Consider the following 16,739-nt stretch of genomic DNA (forward strand, 5'->3'; position numbering starts at 1 on the left):
TGACCCCAGATCTGTGAGGCCAATGCGCTAACCACTCCCTCACTGTGCCACCACATCTAATACTATTTTACTCCAAAATATTATAACACTGTTTCATGTTAGACAGCCAATGACTGCTGGCCCAATGGCAAGAATTGATATTTGTACAAAGACTAAATAAAAATTCAAACAAGCAACTGCGAAACTGGTTTAAAGACAGTGATCATGGATTTTAATTTCTCTCTTGGCCCCCACATGGAGCCTTTAAATTACACTGTCAATTAGGCTCCCCCTGTGCAGATGCATGTGTGGCTCATCCGAACACAATGAAAAATATAATTAAAATCTGTCAGCAAAAATAACAGAACAATACTCGTTTTCTCACCTTTTGGCGTTGATGCAGTGTTTCTTCTGACGAGCATACACAGCGAAAATCAATGGCTTTTGATTTTAGCCACAAGTGACTGATTGACCCGTTACAAAACAAGACACCGAATCACAAAGAATTTAACCTCATAGTTTAATTTCACACTTGACGGTTGGACAAAAACTCCTGCAACCCATTTTTTTCACATTCAAATTTTTAGGGATAAAATTATCCAAAATACATTCTGAGATCATATCTGCAATATCAAAATGTATAATTCATCATTCATTCATTCATTTTCTGAACCACTTTATCCTCATTAGGGCTTGCAGGGGGTCCTCGAGCCTATCCCAGCTCACTTCAGTCCAGAGGCAGGGGACACCCTAAATCGGTGGCCAGTCGATTGCAGGGCACGGGGTGACAGACAAGCTCGCCCTCACCCATACCATGCATGATTTTTTTTGGAATGTGGGAGGAAACCAGAGTACCCGGGGGAAACCCAAGCCGGGGGAAAACCAGTGTACCCAGAGGAGGGGAAACCAGAGTACCCAGAGGAGACCCAAGCCGGGATAAACATGCAAACTCCACACAGGTGTACCATCCTGGACTTGAGCCCAAGACCCCAGTGCTGTGGTTGTGAGACAGACACACGCGCTAACCACTCGCTCCACCAGGCCACCGGGGCTAAACATTACGTGATCAGAGTCATTGTACGATAAGAATAAAGTAATCAGTGTCATACAACAAAAACAAAATTGCCACTTTGCAATAAAAACATTGTTTTATTAAGAAAATATGGTCAGGCGATATCATATTAAGAGAAAATAAAAGAGACACAATATCTCCCCGATGAGTCAATCAATCAAATCAAATCAAAAACCTTTATTGTCATCAAACACAGTTGCGTATAACAAAATTGGAAATCACCAAATTGTGGTGATGATCCTATGAGTTATGTTGTCTCGTGTCTTGTGCCCATTGTTGAGTCACCCATGGCAAACTGGTTCAAGATGAGTGGACGGACAAAAGAATGACTCACAACACCTCATAAAACGAATGACACTTCTGAACGGCGTTTACCCTCGCCTGGACATGAAGTTCCAAACTCCAAAAGGGCCGGTACCGTTTGGATTCATGCACCAATCCTCTCGAGAGGGTTTGGAACCTTTTTTTCACTGGAGTTGCTCACGATGAGAGGTATGCACCAAATGGCATCTAAGGGTACCGGCCCTTTTGGAGTTTGGAAGGGGTTCTGGAGAAGAATGGAGCGTGAGAATGACAGGTCGTTCGGTGAGTCATGATGCTGACTTTATCGAACCTGTGCTGTGGGTCAGGACCAAACGAAAGAGATCCTGGATATCACCGGCTGAAATGAGTGTCCTCCGCAGGATGTCTGGACTCGCCTTTAGATATAACGTGAGAAACGCAGTTATCCGGGAAAGGGTTGGAGTAGAGCCACAGAGCCTTCTGATCAAGAGAAGTCTTAAGTGTTGGCTCGTGCATATGATTGGAATGCCCCTTGGATGCCTCCTTGGTGAGGTTTTCTGGGTACATTCCACTAAGAGGAGGCCACAGAGCCAGGATGTGCTGGGGAGACTATGTCGAGTCTCTTGAGTTGGATGGAGTGGCTGTGGAGAGGAAAATCTGGGCAGCCCTGCTGAAGCTGCTACCCCCGCAATCCAACCTCGCATAAGCGGAGGAAAATAAGATGAGAGACACAAAATTAGATCACAAATCTTTCCATGTATTCTTATAACATTACATCATTTTGCACAATCGTTAGGACTTTTTCTTGCAGTATTACAACATGTTTTTATTTTCTGAATATTTCAACTTTAATCTTGTAAATAATATCACATTAAACTGATAGAACCCATTTTTTTTTGCTTTCTGTGTTTGGCCTTGATGCTCTGTTGTAGATTATATTGGGTGTGACGCAAAAAAAGTTTTATGCAATTAAAACACACATGCAAAGAGTAAAATGCAGGCATCAGGTATTTTGGCAATCTGTTTTGCAGATACTCATATTGCTTTGCGACTCTGTGATAACTGGGCTTTTCCTTCATTAATAGATGTCTACATACAGATAATCCATGTGAGTACCTATATGGAAAGAAACGCTATGAATGTAATTCAAATGAAAAGCAGTGAGAATGCCTTTTTACAAACCTGTTTAAATACTTGATGGAAACTATGTCTAAGCTGTTGTGAACAGAGGATGTTAATAAAGTCCACTACATTGGGGGTAAATGCTGTCGATTTCTGAAGTAGATCTTCAATTTGTCAATCACACAGGTTGGATATATTGACAATTTGGTTTTATATTCTAGTTATACTCTCCCAAAAATATTTTTTTGTAGCACTTTTTATTAGGGTTGGAGGTAATTGAAGTTTATCCCAGTTCTATTGACTAGTAGTTCACAGTTGATTAGAGTTACGGCCCGGCAGATGAGTGGTTTGTGTGTCTCCCACACTCCAAATACATAAATAGTAAGCTGATTGGACTCTCTAAATTGCCCCTAGGTGTGAGTGTGAGCGTGAATGGTCATTTGTCTCCTTGTGCCCTAGGATTGGCTGGCCACCAATTTAGCATGTCACCCGCCTCTGGCCTAAAGTCAGCTGGGATGGGCACCAGCACCCCATGGAACCCTAATGAAGATAAAGCGGTTCAGAAAAAAAAAATGAATAAATGAATCCCTATGAACAAATTGAAAAGTACTAGAATAAAGAGTATTTGGCTATCAGTATTTTTCATATTCAAGTTAATTTGACCTTACTGTACATTTGTATTATTTTCACACAAACCCTAGCTCTAATGTGGCTTCGAATGATAAGGGTTGATGTTGATGTTTCATGAATGGTGCTAAACCTTTTCCAAGCACACCAGGGTCCTCCCAAAAATAGCAAAATAAACGGCACCTTTCTGAGGGTTTGAAATCTGGCCATTTCAACAGGTCTGTCTCGCAGACACTACCATTAATGTGGCAAGTCAGTGCTAGAGCATTTATGAAAATAGCAGTCCTTGTCACAGGCTACATCACCCAAGTTCCATACATATTACATCCACTAGATATAAGGTTCAGATACTCCACAATGGATGTGCAGTCGCCCTGTGTCTCTTACGTGCTCGAGATCCAGTCTTCTGCAACGTGCATGCGTCAACATCGTTTGAGCACCAAACGAGTAACTCGATCAAAAGGATGAGTCGGGTTGTGTTTAGATTGGGGAGGGGGAGTGTTTTTTTTTTTAAATTTTATGAAGTCCCGTCGCTCCAGTGTGTGGTCCATTCCTTTTTGTGAACACTTGTTTTCTCTGTTTGGAACTGGGGGCGCTCCTGGCGAGGGATCTTCACTGCGTGATACTGAGGCAGTTTTTCTTTAACATGGGCTCGTTGGAAGAATCCACACTGGGCACAGAGATAGAGAGGGAGGGAGGGAGGAGGAAGGAAAGAATTCACACAATTAATATAATTAACTCACAGATATATTATTTTTCAGAGTGCACAATTCCATGCTATCATTCTGAGCTAGCCTCCTTGACCATCAATGGAATTTTATTGGCCCGTTGGCATGTGTATATTGGTATCATCTTTATCAAAATGAGGAAATGGCAATAAAGAGGAGAGCACCGTTTTCTTGAATGAAAAATATTGATGATTGATCATGAACTTCTTTCTTCATTCAGCTCATGTGATGATAAGATCATGAATACGATCAAGAATAAGTCATGGGATTCAATGATTTGAGACCAGTCACTAGGTTTGAACTGGGACATTGGTTGGTAAAATTGTGCTTTTTTGAAATTTAATTTAATTAAATAATGCGTTTGTCAAAAATACTTCAGTCTTTAAAGATACGATTTTTTTTAACAAAACAAAATAAATTCTGAATGTAGACCCTTGAACACTTCAGGCTTGTACGACCGCAGATACCAACATTGAAAAGGTCAGTTTGAACACCTCAAAAAATGCACAATGTGCGTCAACAGATAACAGTAGCGGCCACTGTCGGCAGTAAAACAATTCAATCTTTCAAATAAAGACTTGGTAATAGAAATATAGTCATAGTAGTGGAAGCTAATATTTTTGTGTTTTTATATTTGTTATTCCTACACATGTTGGTTGATTACAAACAAGAATTGTAAACACATTTTGCTGAGTGCTCAATCCAAAAACATTGTCAGCCTTTTTTTCAATCAGTGTTGTTAATTCACAAACTGCCAATGTGCTCGCAAGAAACACACAGAAGACTTGGTGATTGCGGCACCCACACAAAGACACAACGAGATAAAACAGTCATTAGGTTGTGAAGCGTGACAGGCCAAGCAAATGTGTAACAAGTGTTGAAAGTTCACAGCACCACAGCATAACAGGCATCTGAAAAACCCACAGCTGAGATTGGCTACATGGTGTTCACAGGATGAACTGATACACTATAACAGGTGTGGCCAAGTCCGATCTGCCTTAGCCCCTATCCAGTCTGTTTTCCATGTCTCCCTGCACCAACACACCTGAATCAAATAATCTGAATCGGCATGCAACTTCTGGACAGCTTGCTGATGAATTGATCATTTAATTCAAGTGTGGTAGAGGAAAACAGACCGGATAGGGGTTCTCGAGAACCGGACATGGCTAACCCTCTCTGCACTATATGTCCTGAAATTTAATTGTAGGACTTGTAATAGGAGTTGTTGTATTTGTCTTTTTAAAAGGCTTTTAAAATTTTACCTTCCTCAAATGGCAAAGTAATTATTTTTAAAAAATTACATATCAATAGATATGTGGATATGTGCAGTGCATTTTGGCTTTTTTAAAAACATTTATTTCTACCAAGAGTTGATATAAAAATTCCATTTTAAAGTATTGACACCTATTACATAGGTCAACAATTCCAGAAAGGGCCGCAGTGGGAGCGGGTTTTCGTTCCAAACTATAAGAGTAAACCTTTCCACCAATCTGGTATCTTAGAAGTGCAATCAGTGGATTGCAGTCAAGTGCTTGTTGTTCCAGCAGAAACCTCATTGGTTGAACTGTTTGTGTTGGCTCAGTTAGAACAAAAACATGCACCCACAGCGGCCCTCGGGGACCAGTTTGCCCACCTCTGTACTATGCGTTATGGTTCAACTTGGTTTAGATACGACCAAATGCGGTTTGCTACTCAGATTTAATGTTTACAGCTAATCAACAGGTCTGTCCAAAAATTGCAGCAAAAGTTCAATAGAGGAAATTAAAATTAAATCAATTAATTGGAAGTTCTAACTACTATTTATATACCACCCTTCACCATTTGAATAATTAAGAGCTGAAGGGTCATGAATATGTTAAAAAAACATTTGCTCCTGTAATATCCCTTTTTATATTTATTTACATTGTCCTTGTGAACACCAGGCCTCTGTGAAAGCAGGCAAAAGCACGTAACATCAACTGTCTGGCGGCCATCTTTACCGCTTGGAGCGAGGGATAAGGAGGGGAGAGTGGGCCTGACTGAAATGTATTCTCATTACAGTTCCGAGGCCTGCTTCTCCACCTCCGAAGGCTGGATGCCCAAATGGGCACGGTAGTACTCGGTCTCATACTGCTGGCGCTTCTCACTGCGCTTGAAGAAGCCCCACTGCCGTGTGAAAGATGGGGCATTGGACGGAAGTGAAAAGGATCAATGAAGAATCAAAGAAGTGAAAATGAATATAATGAGAGTTGTTTCCACCAAATATGTGGAATCTTTATCTTTTATAAGACTGCAAATATCATCTAAGCTCGGTCATTTATGTGCATTCTTCAGCTACAAACGTAATGAAGCAGAATGATGCAGGGACATTTTTCCCAATGATCATAGAGGAGATGTAAATAAATGTTTTATATTATGTTCGTACCTTCCAGAGTATGCAGACCAGCAGGGTTAGCAAAAGGATGCCTGCCAGGATTGCAATGAGGATGATCCACCAAGGGATTGAATACTGATCCACTAGACCAGGCTCGGGATAAATCATCACTGAAACCTGTCAATACATATAAACTGATGGAGTTAGATAATCAGGGGATTCAATAAATATATTCAAATGGGGTTTAGATAAAATGCTTGTTTCCACACACACCCTTCACATGGGTTAACAATAGACATCCATTTATTCATCTTCCATACCGTGTGACCTCATAAGGGTTTCAGGGGTTGTTGGAGACTACACCTTAGTAGACTGATCCCCAGTCAGCCGTGGGGTACACAAAGAATCAGATGAGCATCTGTTCTCACAAAGATACTGCGACCAAAATCAGGCGAGTGAACCTCTACATTCTACAACGTCTGGAACAGCTGTGTCATTTTCGTTGATCTCCACACCCTCACCAGGGTTCTCGGTGGTGAATGGGAGTTAAGATCATCTCTTTTTCTGAACCACTTGCCCCACCGGGCCACCCACACATATCGTATATTCTCAAAAAAATACATTAAGCATCTTGCTGTGGGAATATAAAGCAATAGACTATTGTAATATTACCTGTGCTGCTGCATCCCTCAGGCGAAGATGTTTGATTGTGGACTTAACTGTAATTTCGGCTCTGACCAGCAGCTCCAGAGCACTAACTGTTGGAAATTCCTGAGTAGAAGAGGATACATGTATGAGGAAAATAGAATAGAAAATGTATGTACTACTAATGCAGATGCTACCTCAATGAAAGTGCTGTTCCACAGTCTGCCGCTAATCCTAAGGACCGCCTGTCCGGAGAAGGTATCAAGAGGGCACTGCAAGATCACACAGCGTGCGGACCCCAGGAGACAATTCTGTCACACCGAAACAAAAATCAGTATACCCAAAAATTAAGGATTTATATCCCTCCTCTTCTTCTCTCACTAGCTTGAGCGACTTGCGCCTCTCAGAAGCAGCCACAGCTGGAGAGGTTCGTCTCACGTTACCGCTGGCTGTATGTTGGCCTTCAAGATCCGGGTGGGAGCGGCGTGCTCGTCCAACCTAAATGTAATTTTAAAAAACTGTTTATAGTGTTCCTTGAAAAATGCATTTAATTAAAGTACATGAACTCAAATTTCTCTACTGAATTAATCCATTATATTTTACACTTAGTTTGTATTTGGTTTATGAGTGAGATAAAACCTATACTACCTGACTTTGGATAGATATTCATACTCACATCCCAACCAATGGACAGTTTGGGGTCTCCAACAAAGATTTTTTTTCCCAATATAATTAGTTAACTTACAGATTGTGACGGTTTTGTTCATATCTTTCTATACTCACCGTTTGATTGCCAAGCAATGTTGGTAAGGGATCATGCAGACCCAGAGGGTTGATAGCCCCCACTGGAGTACAATGAGATGCCAAATGTCCATTAAAGTTCAGGCTCGCTGGATACAAGAGCCACTTCCCATTGGCCAGCTCGTAAGGCCACATGATATTGAGGAAGGCAGAGCCAAGCGTTTGAAGTGCTTGCCCAGGGTTGGCCACCTAAAAGAAAGAATCACGCTTTAACTTCACAAAATGGGCCAGTCAAAGGAATCTCAATGTGTTTTCCTTTGAAGGATTTCTTACGTCCTGAAACCTGGCGACCCTCTTCCGCATAGCCTACATGTACAATCCCCACCAGCTATTTAGGTTACTAAGACCAGCCTTTCTAGATCTAATGTCAACATACTACGACTACTGATATTCAATGATGTTCAATTCCAGATGGGTCCCCCCTGTTTGGTGTATGGATGCTCTCCCCTAGTCCTCCAGTTTCCTCCCGCAACCCAAAACAAGTGTGGTAGCTCAGGGGAACACTTGCCCCTATGCATAAGTGTGAGAATGAACTGGTTAGATGATATAGGCTCAAGAACCCCTTGCAACCCTTGTTAAGATAAGTTGTTGAGAAAATGAGTGAATGAATAAAAGATTTGAGCTGCACATACAAAAATGGTTGGTTATACTCACCACAAACTCAAAGTCCACTGGGCTTCCTACGTCCTCCAAACTTCTCATTGCACTCTCCCCTTTAACAGCACCACTGAAGAACAGCTGGTGAGGACGAGCCATCCTGCAGTAACACGCAATCACATCAGTGATGACCACTGCAGAACAAATGTGTACAAGGCCCGGGTGCGAAGAGTATCAATTGGCTTTTCCCTACGACTGGCCGAGAGATATTTGAACAGTGAGACACTACACCCAACCACATACCGTATACCTTCGCAAAGCACGCCCCATGAGGCCTCATTCAATAACTCAACCCTACCCACGACCATAAACTAAAATTATATCAAACACTTTAAAATTCCGGCCAAAACCAGGAAGACAGGGAATAAAAATAATTTAAAATGACCTGAGTTTGCAAGACCAATGTGAAGTCTTTCACAGGCAAAAAGGCCTCCACATCAATCACATCCAAGACGTGCTGATGTGCTTACTAACTGACTAAGAAACTACTGACTGCCCTAAAAAAGGGCTGATATTTTGTTTATTGATGAAAGTAAGATAGTTCTTTTGGGGATTTATTTGTCATGGTCAGTTTGTCAGATATTCTGCAAAGACAAAGTGAAGCATGATATACTATGCCGTTTGTCCTATTTCCTGGATACAAAGGGTAAGGGAATAGTTTGACTCGGACAAGATACTGGAAGAAGTCATATTGCTGTGCATTAAAGAGAAAATGACTTTGAGATATCTGTATCTGGATGACAAGACGCTCAAATACACCAGCAATGATGTAAACACTGCTATTCTTAAATATTATGTTTCTTGGCTTTCAACATTAAGTTGTCATGTTTTGTTACGGTTTTCGGTGGATGTGTGTGTGTGTGTGCGTGTGTTTTCCTTGTGTGTGCTCTCCATGTGATTATTGTATGCTTTTCGCCTGTTGTGTCCCTCTTGGCTTCCCTTCCCTTGTGTGAGCAGGCGTATTTTGTAATCAACCACTGTTTGAGTATATAAATCTTGTGTTCTGGCATTTGTGGTTTTGAGAGTATTTTCAACTGTTACGTGTTTCCCTCATTGGTATTTTCTGATCAATGCTTTGCCTCTTTGTTGGTGTGCGTCTTCCCCGTTCAGTTGTTATTTTGTTAACATTGTCCCAGTTTTTTGTATTGATGACTATTTTTCATTTTAAAAAAAGCCTAAATTGTGCACCACCTCTTCCCTCTCCTTTTCCTGCTTCCCGCATATTTAATTTTTTTTTCTTTATTATTTTTTATTTTTAGTCAGCCATTTGTGATTTTTTTTCAAAAACATTTCCACTTATACTGCATTGCATTTTCCTTTAATTTAAAGTCTGAAAATGTAAATTGAGGCTTTTTTTCTATTTAGAACAATATTTAAGTGGTTACTAAATTTAAATATAACTGACCCACTGATGGAAAGAGGGAGCTCTATCACAACCTTAGCCATCGCTGTTATTGGTTTCAGGTCAGGCTGCTCACTGATCCTGTGGACAAATGAATACAAATAGAATATAAAATCAGAAGTGACAAAACAATGTGTAGTCATTTAAAAGAAATCCTCTCAATGACACTAAAAGGTACTTGCGTTGTCATTTGGAGGACTGCGGACAACTCAGTGGTTTCAATGGTGATATTGGCCGTGCTCAAGTTGATGGTGAATTTCAACTAAAAATAAGCAGGTGTTGTAGGATTAACATATATCAAACCTACTATATTATACGATCATAATAACAGAATATACATATATATATATATATATATATATATATATATATATATATATATATATATATATATATATATATATATATATATATATATATATATATATATATATATATATATATATATATATATATATATATATATATATATATATATATATATATATATATATATATATATATATATATATATATATATATATATATATATATATATATATATATATATATTTATATATCGATAAGGCATGTTTGTTGTATAAGTTTCGTACGTGTGCAGTATTCAGTTACTGTTTGTACAAGTTCAGATAACAAGCACTAAATAAAATCAACCACGTATTTTCAAGCATTTTCTAGAATGTTAAAAGTTCAATGGAACAATCATAAAATTAATATAATAATTAATAATAATATGAATTAACTAATTAACTAAGAAATACTAAAATAAATATTTAATCCAAATGTCTCACCTTGGTGTTTCTTTTGACTGGATTCCCAAGGTCACATTCAACCTCAGAGCCATTTTGGTTAGCCTGACACCTCATCTGGAAGCAAGAAATCAAAATTAGCCCTAAATATCAACAACGTGTATTACGTGGTCTCCCCAAAGCACCTGAGCAGGCACCCTAGAACCGGCGTAAGAGAGTGTTTTCGGAAGGGAGACGATTAGCTGAGCGGCGTGGGCGTCGTCACCGTCCTCCTCTGGGTGCAGTGAGTCAGAGGGCATGTTGGTGATGGTAATCTCTAACACCACTACGCGTTGATCGGACAAGGAGAACACCTGTACGTTGTCTTCATCCCTGAGGTACACAGTGAAGACCAGCGTTAATACTCATTAAGTATGATTAAAAAATGGAATTGACCCCCATACTGTAAAACAAGGGCGGCGCGGTGAAGCAAGTGGTTAGCATGTCGGCCTCACAGCTCTGGGGTCTTGCGTTCAAATCCAGGTCATGTCCATCTGTGTGGAATTTGCATGTTCTCCCCGGGCCTACGTCAGTTTCTTCCGGGTACTCCGGTTTCCTCCCACATTCCAAAAACATGCATGGCAAGCCGATTGGACACTAAATTGCCCCTAAGAATGGGGTCGAGTGTGTTAGCTTGTCCCTCTCCTTGTGCCCTGCGATTGGCTGGCCACCAATTCAGGGTGTCCCCCACCTCTGGCCCGGAGACAGCTGGGATTGACTCCAGCACCCACCGTAACCCTAATGAGGATAAAGGGGTGCGGAAAATCAGATGAGATGAGACTGTGACACAAGCCATACATCAGTTATAAAGCAACTAATCAACTTAACCCATTCGTCTAAATGCCTTCTCCCAAAACACAGACTGACAAAAAACGAGAAGGTCACGGGGTACCCTATCCAATGACAATAAAAAAGTCTTTGAATCGCTTGTACCTCCTTAGCTGGAAAACAATTTCACATTGCCCTTTCCAGTGAACATAATGTCTTTAATCTTTTGTATCCAACAGACAGGTTCTTGTGAATTTTCGAGGAGATGGCTGTTGAACAGTAGTTGCGTAGTGATCTCTTGAGACGTGGGTATAACTATACACTAAATGTTCATCTTTTTTAAGCAGTAAATAATTATAGTTTTTGAACAAATTATATGTAAGACAATATCATGGTATTAAATTATTCATTCATTCATTTTCTATACCACTTATCCTCCCTCACAGATGGTGCTGGAGCCTAACCCACCCAACAACAGGCATCAGATGGGGGAAACCCTGAATTGGTGGTGAGCCAATCACAGGGCATACTATAAAATGATCAGGAATTATAATTGGGTATACGGCCCGGTGAGGAGTGGTTAGTGCATTGGGCTCACAGTTCTGAGAACGAGAGTTCAGCCAGGTGCAATTTTCATTTTCCCCTGAATTTTACCCACATCCCAAAACCAAGAATGGTAGGCTGGTTGAACACTCTAACTTGCCTGTACAAATGAGTGTGAATTTGTCTCCTTGTGCCCAGAAACCAGCTGATCACCAATTCAGTCCCCTGACTGGTGTATGTTGTTGGCTGGGATTGACTCCAGCACACCCGTGGCCCTTGTATATAAGCAGTACGAAAAAAGAATGAAATTAATTAATTAGGAGAAGTTGGTATTACTGCTCACTCAACCAGAATGCATGAATCTAAAATGTATACCGAGCCAAATAAGCATGTATGCAATTCAAACAAATTCATCCACAAAATCTACACTGAATTAATGTTCTTTATCTACTAACTTTGGTAGTGGGGTGAAAAGATCAGAGGTAAGGGGGCGCGTTCCAAAGCGGTAGCTCATCTTCAGGTTACTCTGGCAGATTTTGTCCGAGCCACAACCCTCGCGCAGGAAGTTCACCTTAAAGAAATAAAAATGGACATTAAATAAAAGACTGTCCTGACTGTCAGACTTTTTAATGTTGAATTTATCGACACAAGTAGCAGTAGTAGTAGTAATAATCATTAGCTTAACCTCTGAATGCAGCGTATTAGAGGGCGACACGTTGAGAACAGGAGCCAGTTTCTCCAGGCGCTTGGCTCCAGAGTGTCTGCGCGGCGCCACAGGTTTGATGGTGTGGGTGATGGCCAATGAGATTGGCCGCAGTTTGTCCCGGATGTTGTCCTACACGGAGTTAATGGAGAGGATAGAATTATTGGCTTCCCCCAAGTAACAGAGGCTGCTCTTTAATATCTTATTTCATTAGAGACTATTCATTTTAAAAGTTTTTTAACAATGATTTTTGTTTTAATGTGTTTTACCTATAATTCACATGTTTTGGTGGTCTTGGGATTTGCTACTAAGCAGAGTTTCTTAAGAAATGAAAGCTTTCAACCTTGAAACCAGTCTGGGGTGCCTTCTGCCTTTCGTCTGAAGTCAGCTGCTCTAGCAACCCTTACAAGGATGTGCGGTTTGGAAGAAGAATGAATGTACTAATCCACTCCTGTTTCGTCCCATATTCCAAAAAAACATACAGGGTAGGCTGGTTGAACACTAAAATTTGCCCCAAGTAAGATTGTGAATGTAAATGGTTGTCTGTCTCCTTGTGCCCTGCATTTGGCTGGCCAGCAATATGGCGTGTCCCCTGTCTGGTGCCCATAGTTCACTGGGCTTCAGCACAAGCACAAGTGGTGTAGAAAATGAATTAATAAAAAATATAGTACTAGCTATTCCCCTGTTTACGCATCGTTAAATTAGTTTCAGTTTTAAAACGCTCATCCTCTATGATTTGGGAACAGAACCAACAGAAAAAATGACAATATGGGAATGTCATAAAGGCTCCATTTTCATGTGATCCATATCTTTTTTACACCTAAGAACAGATAGGCATTGTTGTACATTGTTGACCTAATGGCCCTGACAACTATCAAGTAAACGTTACTAACTTGGAGCTGGAAAGTAGCTGTGGCGCATGCCGGGTGCTTCTGGCGATGCAACTCCACCTCCTCGGTCTGCATGTACTCTGGCTCCAAAGAACTCCGGCCCAGAAAGTTGACACGATGCGGCAAGCCCAACTTCCTGCGCTCTGAGTCAGCTTCAAAAAGCACCACCAGAGCTTGAAGGTAGACATGCAAAGTCAGGGTGAGATAAAGAGAATTAGCATTATCAATAGGATGCCTAAAAATTAAGCTTTTGGAGCAAGTCACAATAACTGATTTATTATGCTACTGCCACAATGTAATTTTCCGAATACGGGATGAATGAAGTTATCCAATCCAATCCAATCCAATTACTGATGATAAGAAAGTGTTTTTGCTCAGTGACTCTCTAATTAAAGTCATTAAAGATAAAAAAAAAACGTTTGAAGTCAGTATATTGATCCAAAAATGCTGCATTTACTGACAAAAAAAAATAGTCTGACAATTTCTAGCACCCCCCTCCCTCCCAAAAAAAACATCGAATCTCTGTTACATTTAGTTGCTTTGGGAAAATTAAATACCAAAATTCCCCAAAACTTCCTAATTCACTAACCAGCCACAGATGCTCTCTAAAAACATCAACTGAAAATTTGTGGGATTTTTTTTGTTTGCTTTTAGACAGACAACAGGCTTCATTAGCATCATTATGGACATTTGAAAACATTATGGACGCGACAATTTTGTCGCCCTTTGTTTTATGGGCTATAATGGAGTTTGTCTCATTGTCCCTCTTTAGGCTTTGTCATCATCATTGACTCGACAAAAGCCTAATTGTCATCATACCAAATAATAATATCAAAACGCATATTGATAGAATAGTACTCCCTATTTTCCAAAAACATCCTAAATACACCCAGGATATGCTAGTTGATCACTATAAATTGTTCCTAGATATGAGTGTGAGTATAAATGGTTGTCAGTCTCCTTTTGCCTAGCGATAGGCTGGCCACGGATTCAGCGTTTCCCCGCCTGGTGCGTGTAGTTAGCTGGGATAGGCTCTAGCACCCTCCACGACCCATGTGAGGATAAGAGGTTCACAAATAATGTATATATTTACAGTACCTAGAATATACCTACCAAAGTTCATTGTCTTCAATCTACAAATAACGGAGGAATAGATCAAAATGATAAGACTAAAGAAGGAAATTAGCCATCATATTTACCTATTCGTATATTTTCATTAACATGAACATAGACATGTACATTAATATCTCTCTCATCACATCTCATTTTCTGAACCGCTTTATCCTCATTGGGGTCGCGAGTCATTAATATGTGCTGTCCCTTATTAAATAAACTCACACTCAGAACTCATGGTATACAGACCAACAACAAAAACAGCATGAGCGGAGCTGAGTTAACAGGCTTCCAGCCTGCATACAGACTCACTTATATGTGGTGAATAATGCACCGGGTGCGCCGCGTAGACAAAGCAGGCCTTGACCTCGACACTAAAAAGGGAGAAGGACAGAGAGCCCACAAAGATCAGGAAAATACAGGGAAATGACGGTATGATGCATCTCAGATTTGCTTTTACCAAACCCCGTCTCGGCCTTTGCAGTTATGGTAACCCAAATCAATGTAGTCAGGGGGGTCTATGGATATGTCCCGAATCACATGGATGACTGGCTGAGACCTATGTGAACAGAGATGAACAATAAAAGAAACGATAATAGGGATGGTGGTTTGGCACTGGTTTTGCATACCTGAAGAGCACCACTGAATTATTCAGCGAGCCCACAGCAATGTCTGGATAGTGGTTTTCATCAATGTCCAGGCCACCTGAGATGGAGTATCCAAAACGCCTCACTTCAAAGTCTTGACCATCCAGCACCTATGTCAGTATAAAGATTCCCAAATGAGCTTTTCCTTTTCCTCAACATCTTTTTGCTTTTTTAAAGGATTCTATTAGGGACTCACCTGAGCAGGTTTTGTTTCGATGCCTGCATCCGAACCTCTGTAGATGAATACCTTCCCATCTCCGTCGAAGGGAGCACCAACAGCAATGTCTGCACACAAAGGACAATGCATTACATTTATACTTATACTTCGAATATGTCAGTAGTTTGATGGTAAGGATTGTAAGAAAAATGAACAAATTGTTGAAATGGGCAAAAGTGAAGACACTAACAGATTTTAATGACTACAGACAAAATGTGTTCAACTGATTTGGTTTTAAAAACAGTGTGTGTTAGGATTATGTTGGTGTGTTTGTGCTGATTTTCAATCACATCTCAGCCCTTGCTAATATGTTTAAAAATTGATATTATGATCAAATTGAATTTTTTTTTTTGAACCTGAACGAGTGTAGATAGGCCCAATATATCATATTCAAAATTCCAGTCCGGCAGTTAACTCTGGAAAAAGGATGTCTGAATATCCTAACAAATTGATCTCACCTCCATAACCATCCTGGTCCAGATCACCAATGCTGCTCACTGTCATGCCAAACATAGAGTCGTACGTCCCATTGAGACGGATGGGCCGAGCTTGATCGTCCCAGTGACCCAAGGGGTTCAGGTAGATGTAAACTGCACCGCCGATTTCTGCTTTACGATCAAAGAAGTTTGGCGCTCCCACAATCAGGTCGGTCCAACTAAAGACAAGAATATCAAAACCCTCTCAAGACATGATTTCAATCTATCATTCCATTTCACCCTAGTTAGTTAAATTGGGTAGAATAAGCTCTTATCCTAGTGTTCTTTTACAGCCTTTTCAAACAGACAATTTTTGTCTTTGCTATTCTTTCCAAAAAGGACTTTTTCTTTTGGACTCCTCACCCATCGTTGTTGAAATCCGTGGTAGCAACTGAGTACCCAAAGGAAGATGCAAGCTCCTCTCCCCAGAAAATGTGCTCAGGCACCAGCCGGTAAACGTTGTCCTTACGTAGAAGTACCACAGCCCCTGTGTGATTAGCCCGTGGTGCACCCGCCACAAAGGTCAGTTCCCCGAGGCTCAGTATTCCCATCGCCGAATCCACAGAGAAGCCTGGCCAAAGTACCAGAAGGCAGTAGTTAGGCTGAGGATTTAGTGTTATTGATTGCCCAGAGGGTATTTGATATACGTATTCTTCTTCTTACTAATGAAATATGTGCCTAAAGTGACTATTGATTTTATGTCTGACTCTTCTAGAGGCCGGAAAATGTTTGTCGCTTGGCTAGTATTTGGGGTGATCTATTAAGTTTTATCTCATGTCTCACGAGGTTTCATCGCTTACTTTTGGTATGTAAACATACTGACTAGACATTAATTGGATTTATTGTCTTGAGTACAGAGTACTCCTCAACTGTGGCGAGCACTCTCAGGGGCTAGTTATATTAATAGTATAATAAAGACTCATTTA

General features: G+C 40.5%; 1 protein-coding gene across 1 annotated transcript in view; it reads right to left on the minus strand.

The window, feature by feature from the left end:
* Positions 1-3,026: 3,026 nt before the first annotated feature.
* Positions 3,027-16,739, minus strand: part of itga7 (integrin, alpha 7) — a 39,297-nt gene continuing 25,584 nt past the window's right edge. Inside the window, exons 7-26 of the mRNA XM_077726879.1 lie at positions 16,177-16,384; positions 15,796-15,992; positions 15,317-15,405; positions 15,103-15,230; positions 14,934-15,032; positions 14,786-14,847; positions 13,364-13,533; positions 12,453-12,602; positions 12,223-12,338; positions 10,603-10,789; positions 10,460-10,534; positions 9,851-9,930; positions 9,672-9,749; positions 8,264-8,366; positions 7,592-7,798; positions 7,190-7,306; positions 7,006-7,119; positions 6,836-6,934; positions 6,215-6,340; positions 3,027-3,752 (exon numbers count right to left, since the gene is read on the minus strand). Coding sequence (XP_077583005.1) covers positions 3,600-3,752; positions 6,215-6,340; positions 6,836-6,934; positions 7,006-7,119; positions 7,190-7,306; positions 7,592-7,798; positions 8,264-8,366; positions 9,672-9,749; positions 9,851-9,930; positions 10,460-10,534; positions 10,603-10,789; positions 12,223-12,338; positions 12,453-12,602; positions 13,364-13,533; positions 14,786-14,847; positions 14,934-15,032; positions 15,103-15,230; positions 15,317-15,405; positions 15,796-15,992; positions 16,177-16,384 — 2,558 coding nt within the window. The 3' untranslated portion in view covers positions 3,027-3,599. The remainder of the gene's footprint in view (positions 3,753-6,214; positions 6,341-6,835; positions 6,935-7,005; positions 7,120-7,189; positions 7,307-7,591; positions 7,799-8,263; positions 8,367-9,671; positions 9,750-9,850; positions 9,931-10,459; positions 10,535-10,602; positions 10,790-12,222; positions 12,339-12,452; positions 12,603-13,363; positions 13,534-14,785; positions 14,848-14,933; positions 15,033-15,102; positions 15,231-15,316; positions 15,406-15,795; positions 15,993-16,176; positions 16,385-16,739) is intronic.

This window comes from Stigmatopora nigra, chromosome 10 (genome assembly GCF_051989575.1).
Source record: "Stigmatopora nigra isolate UIUO_SnigA chromosome 10, RoL_Snig_1.1, whole genome shotgun sequence".
Classification (NCBI taxonomy): domain Eukaryota; kingdom Metazoa; phylum Chordata; class Actinopteri; order Syngnathiformes; family Syngnathidae; genus Stigmatopora; species Stigmatopora nigra.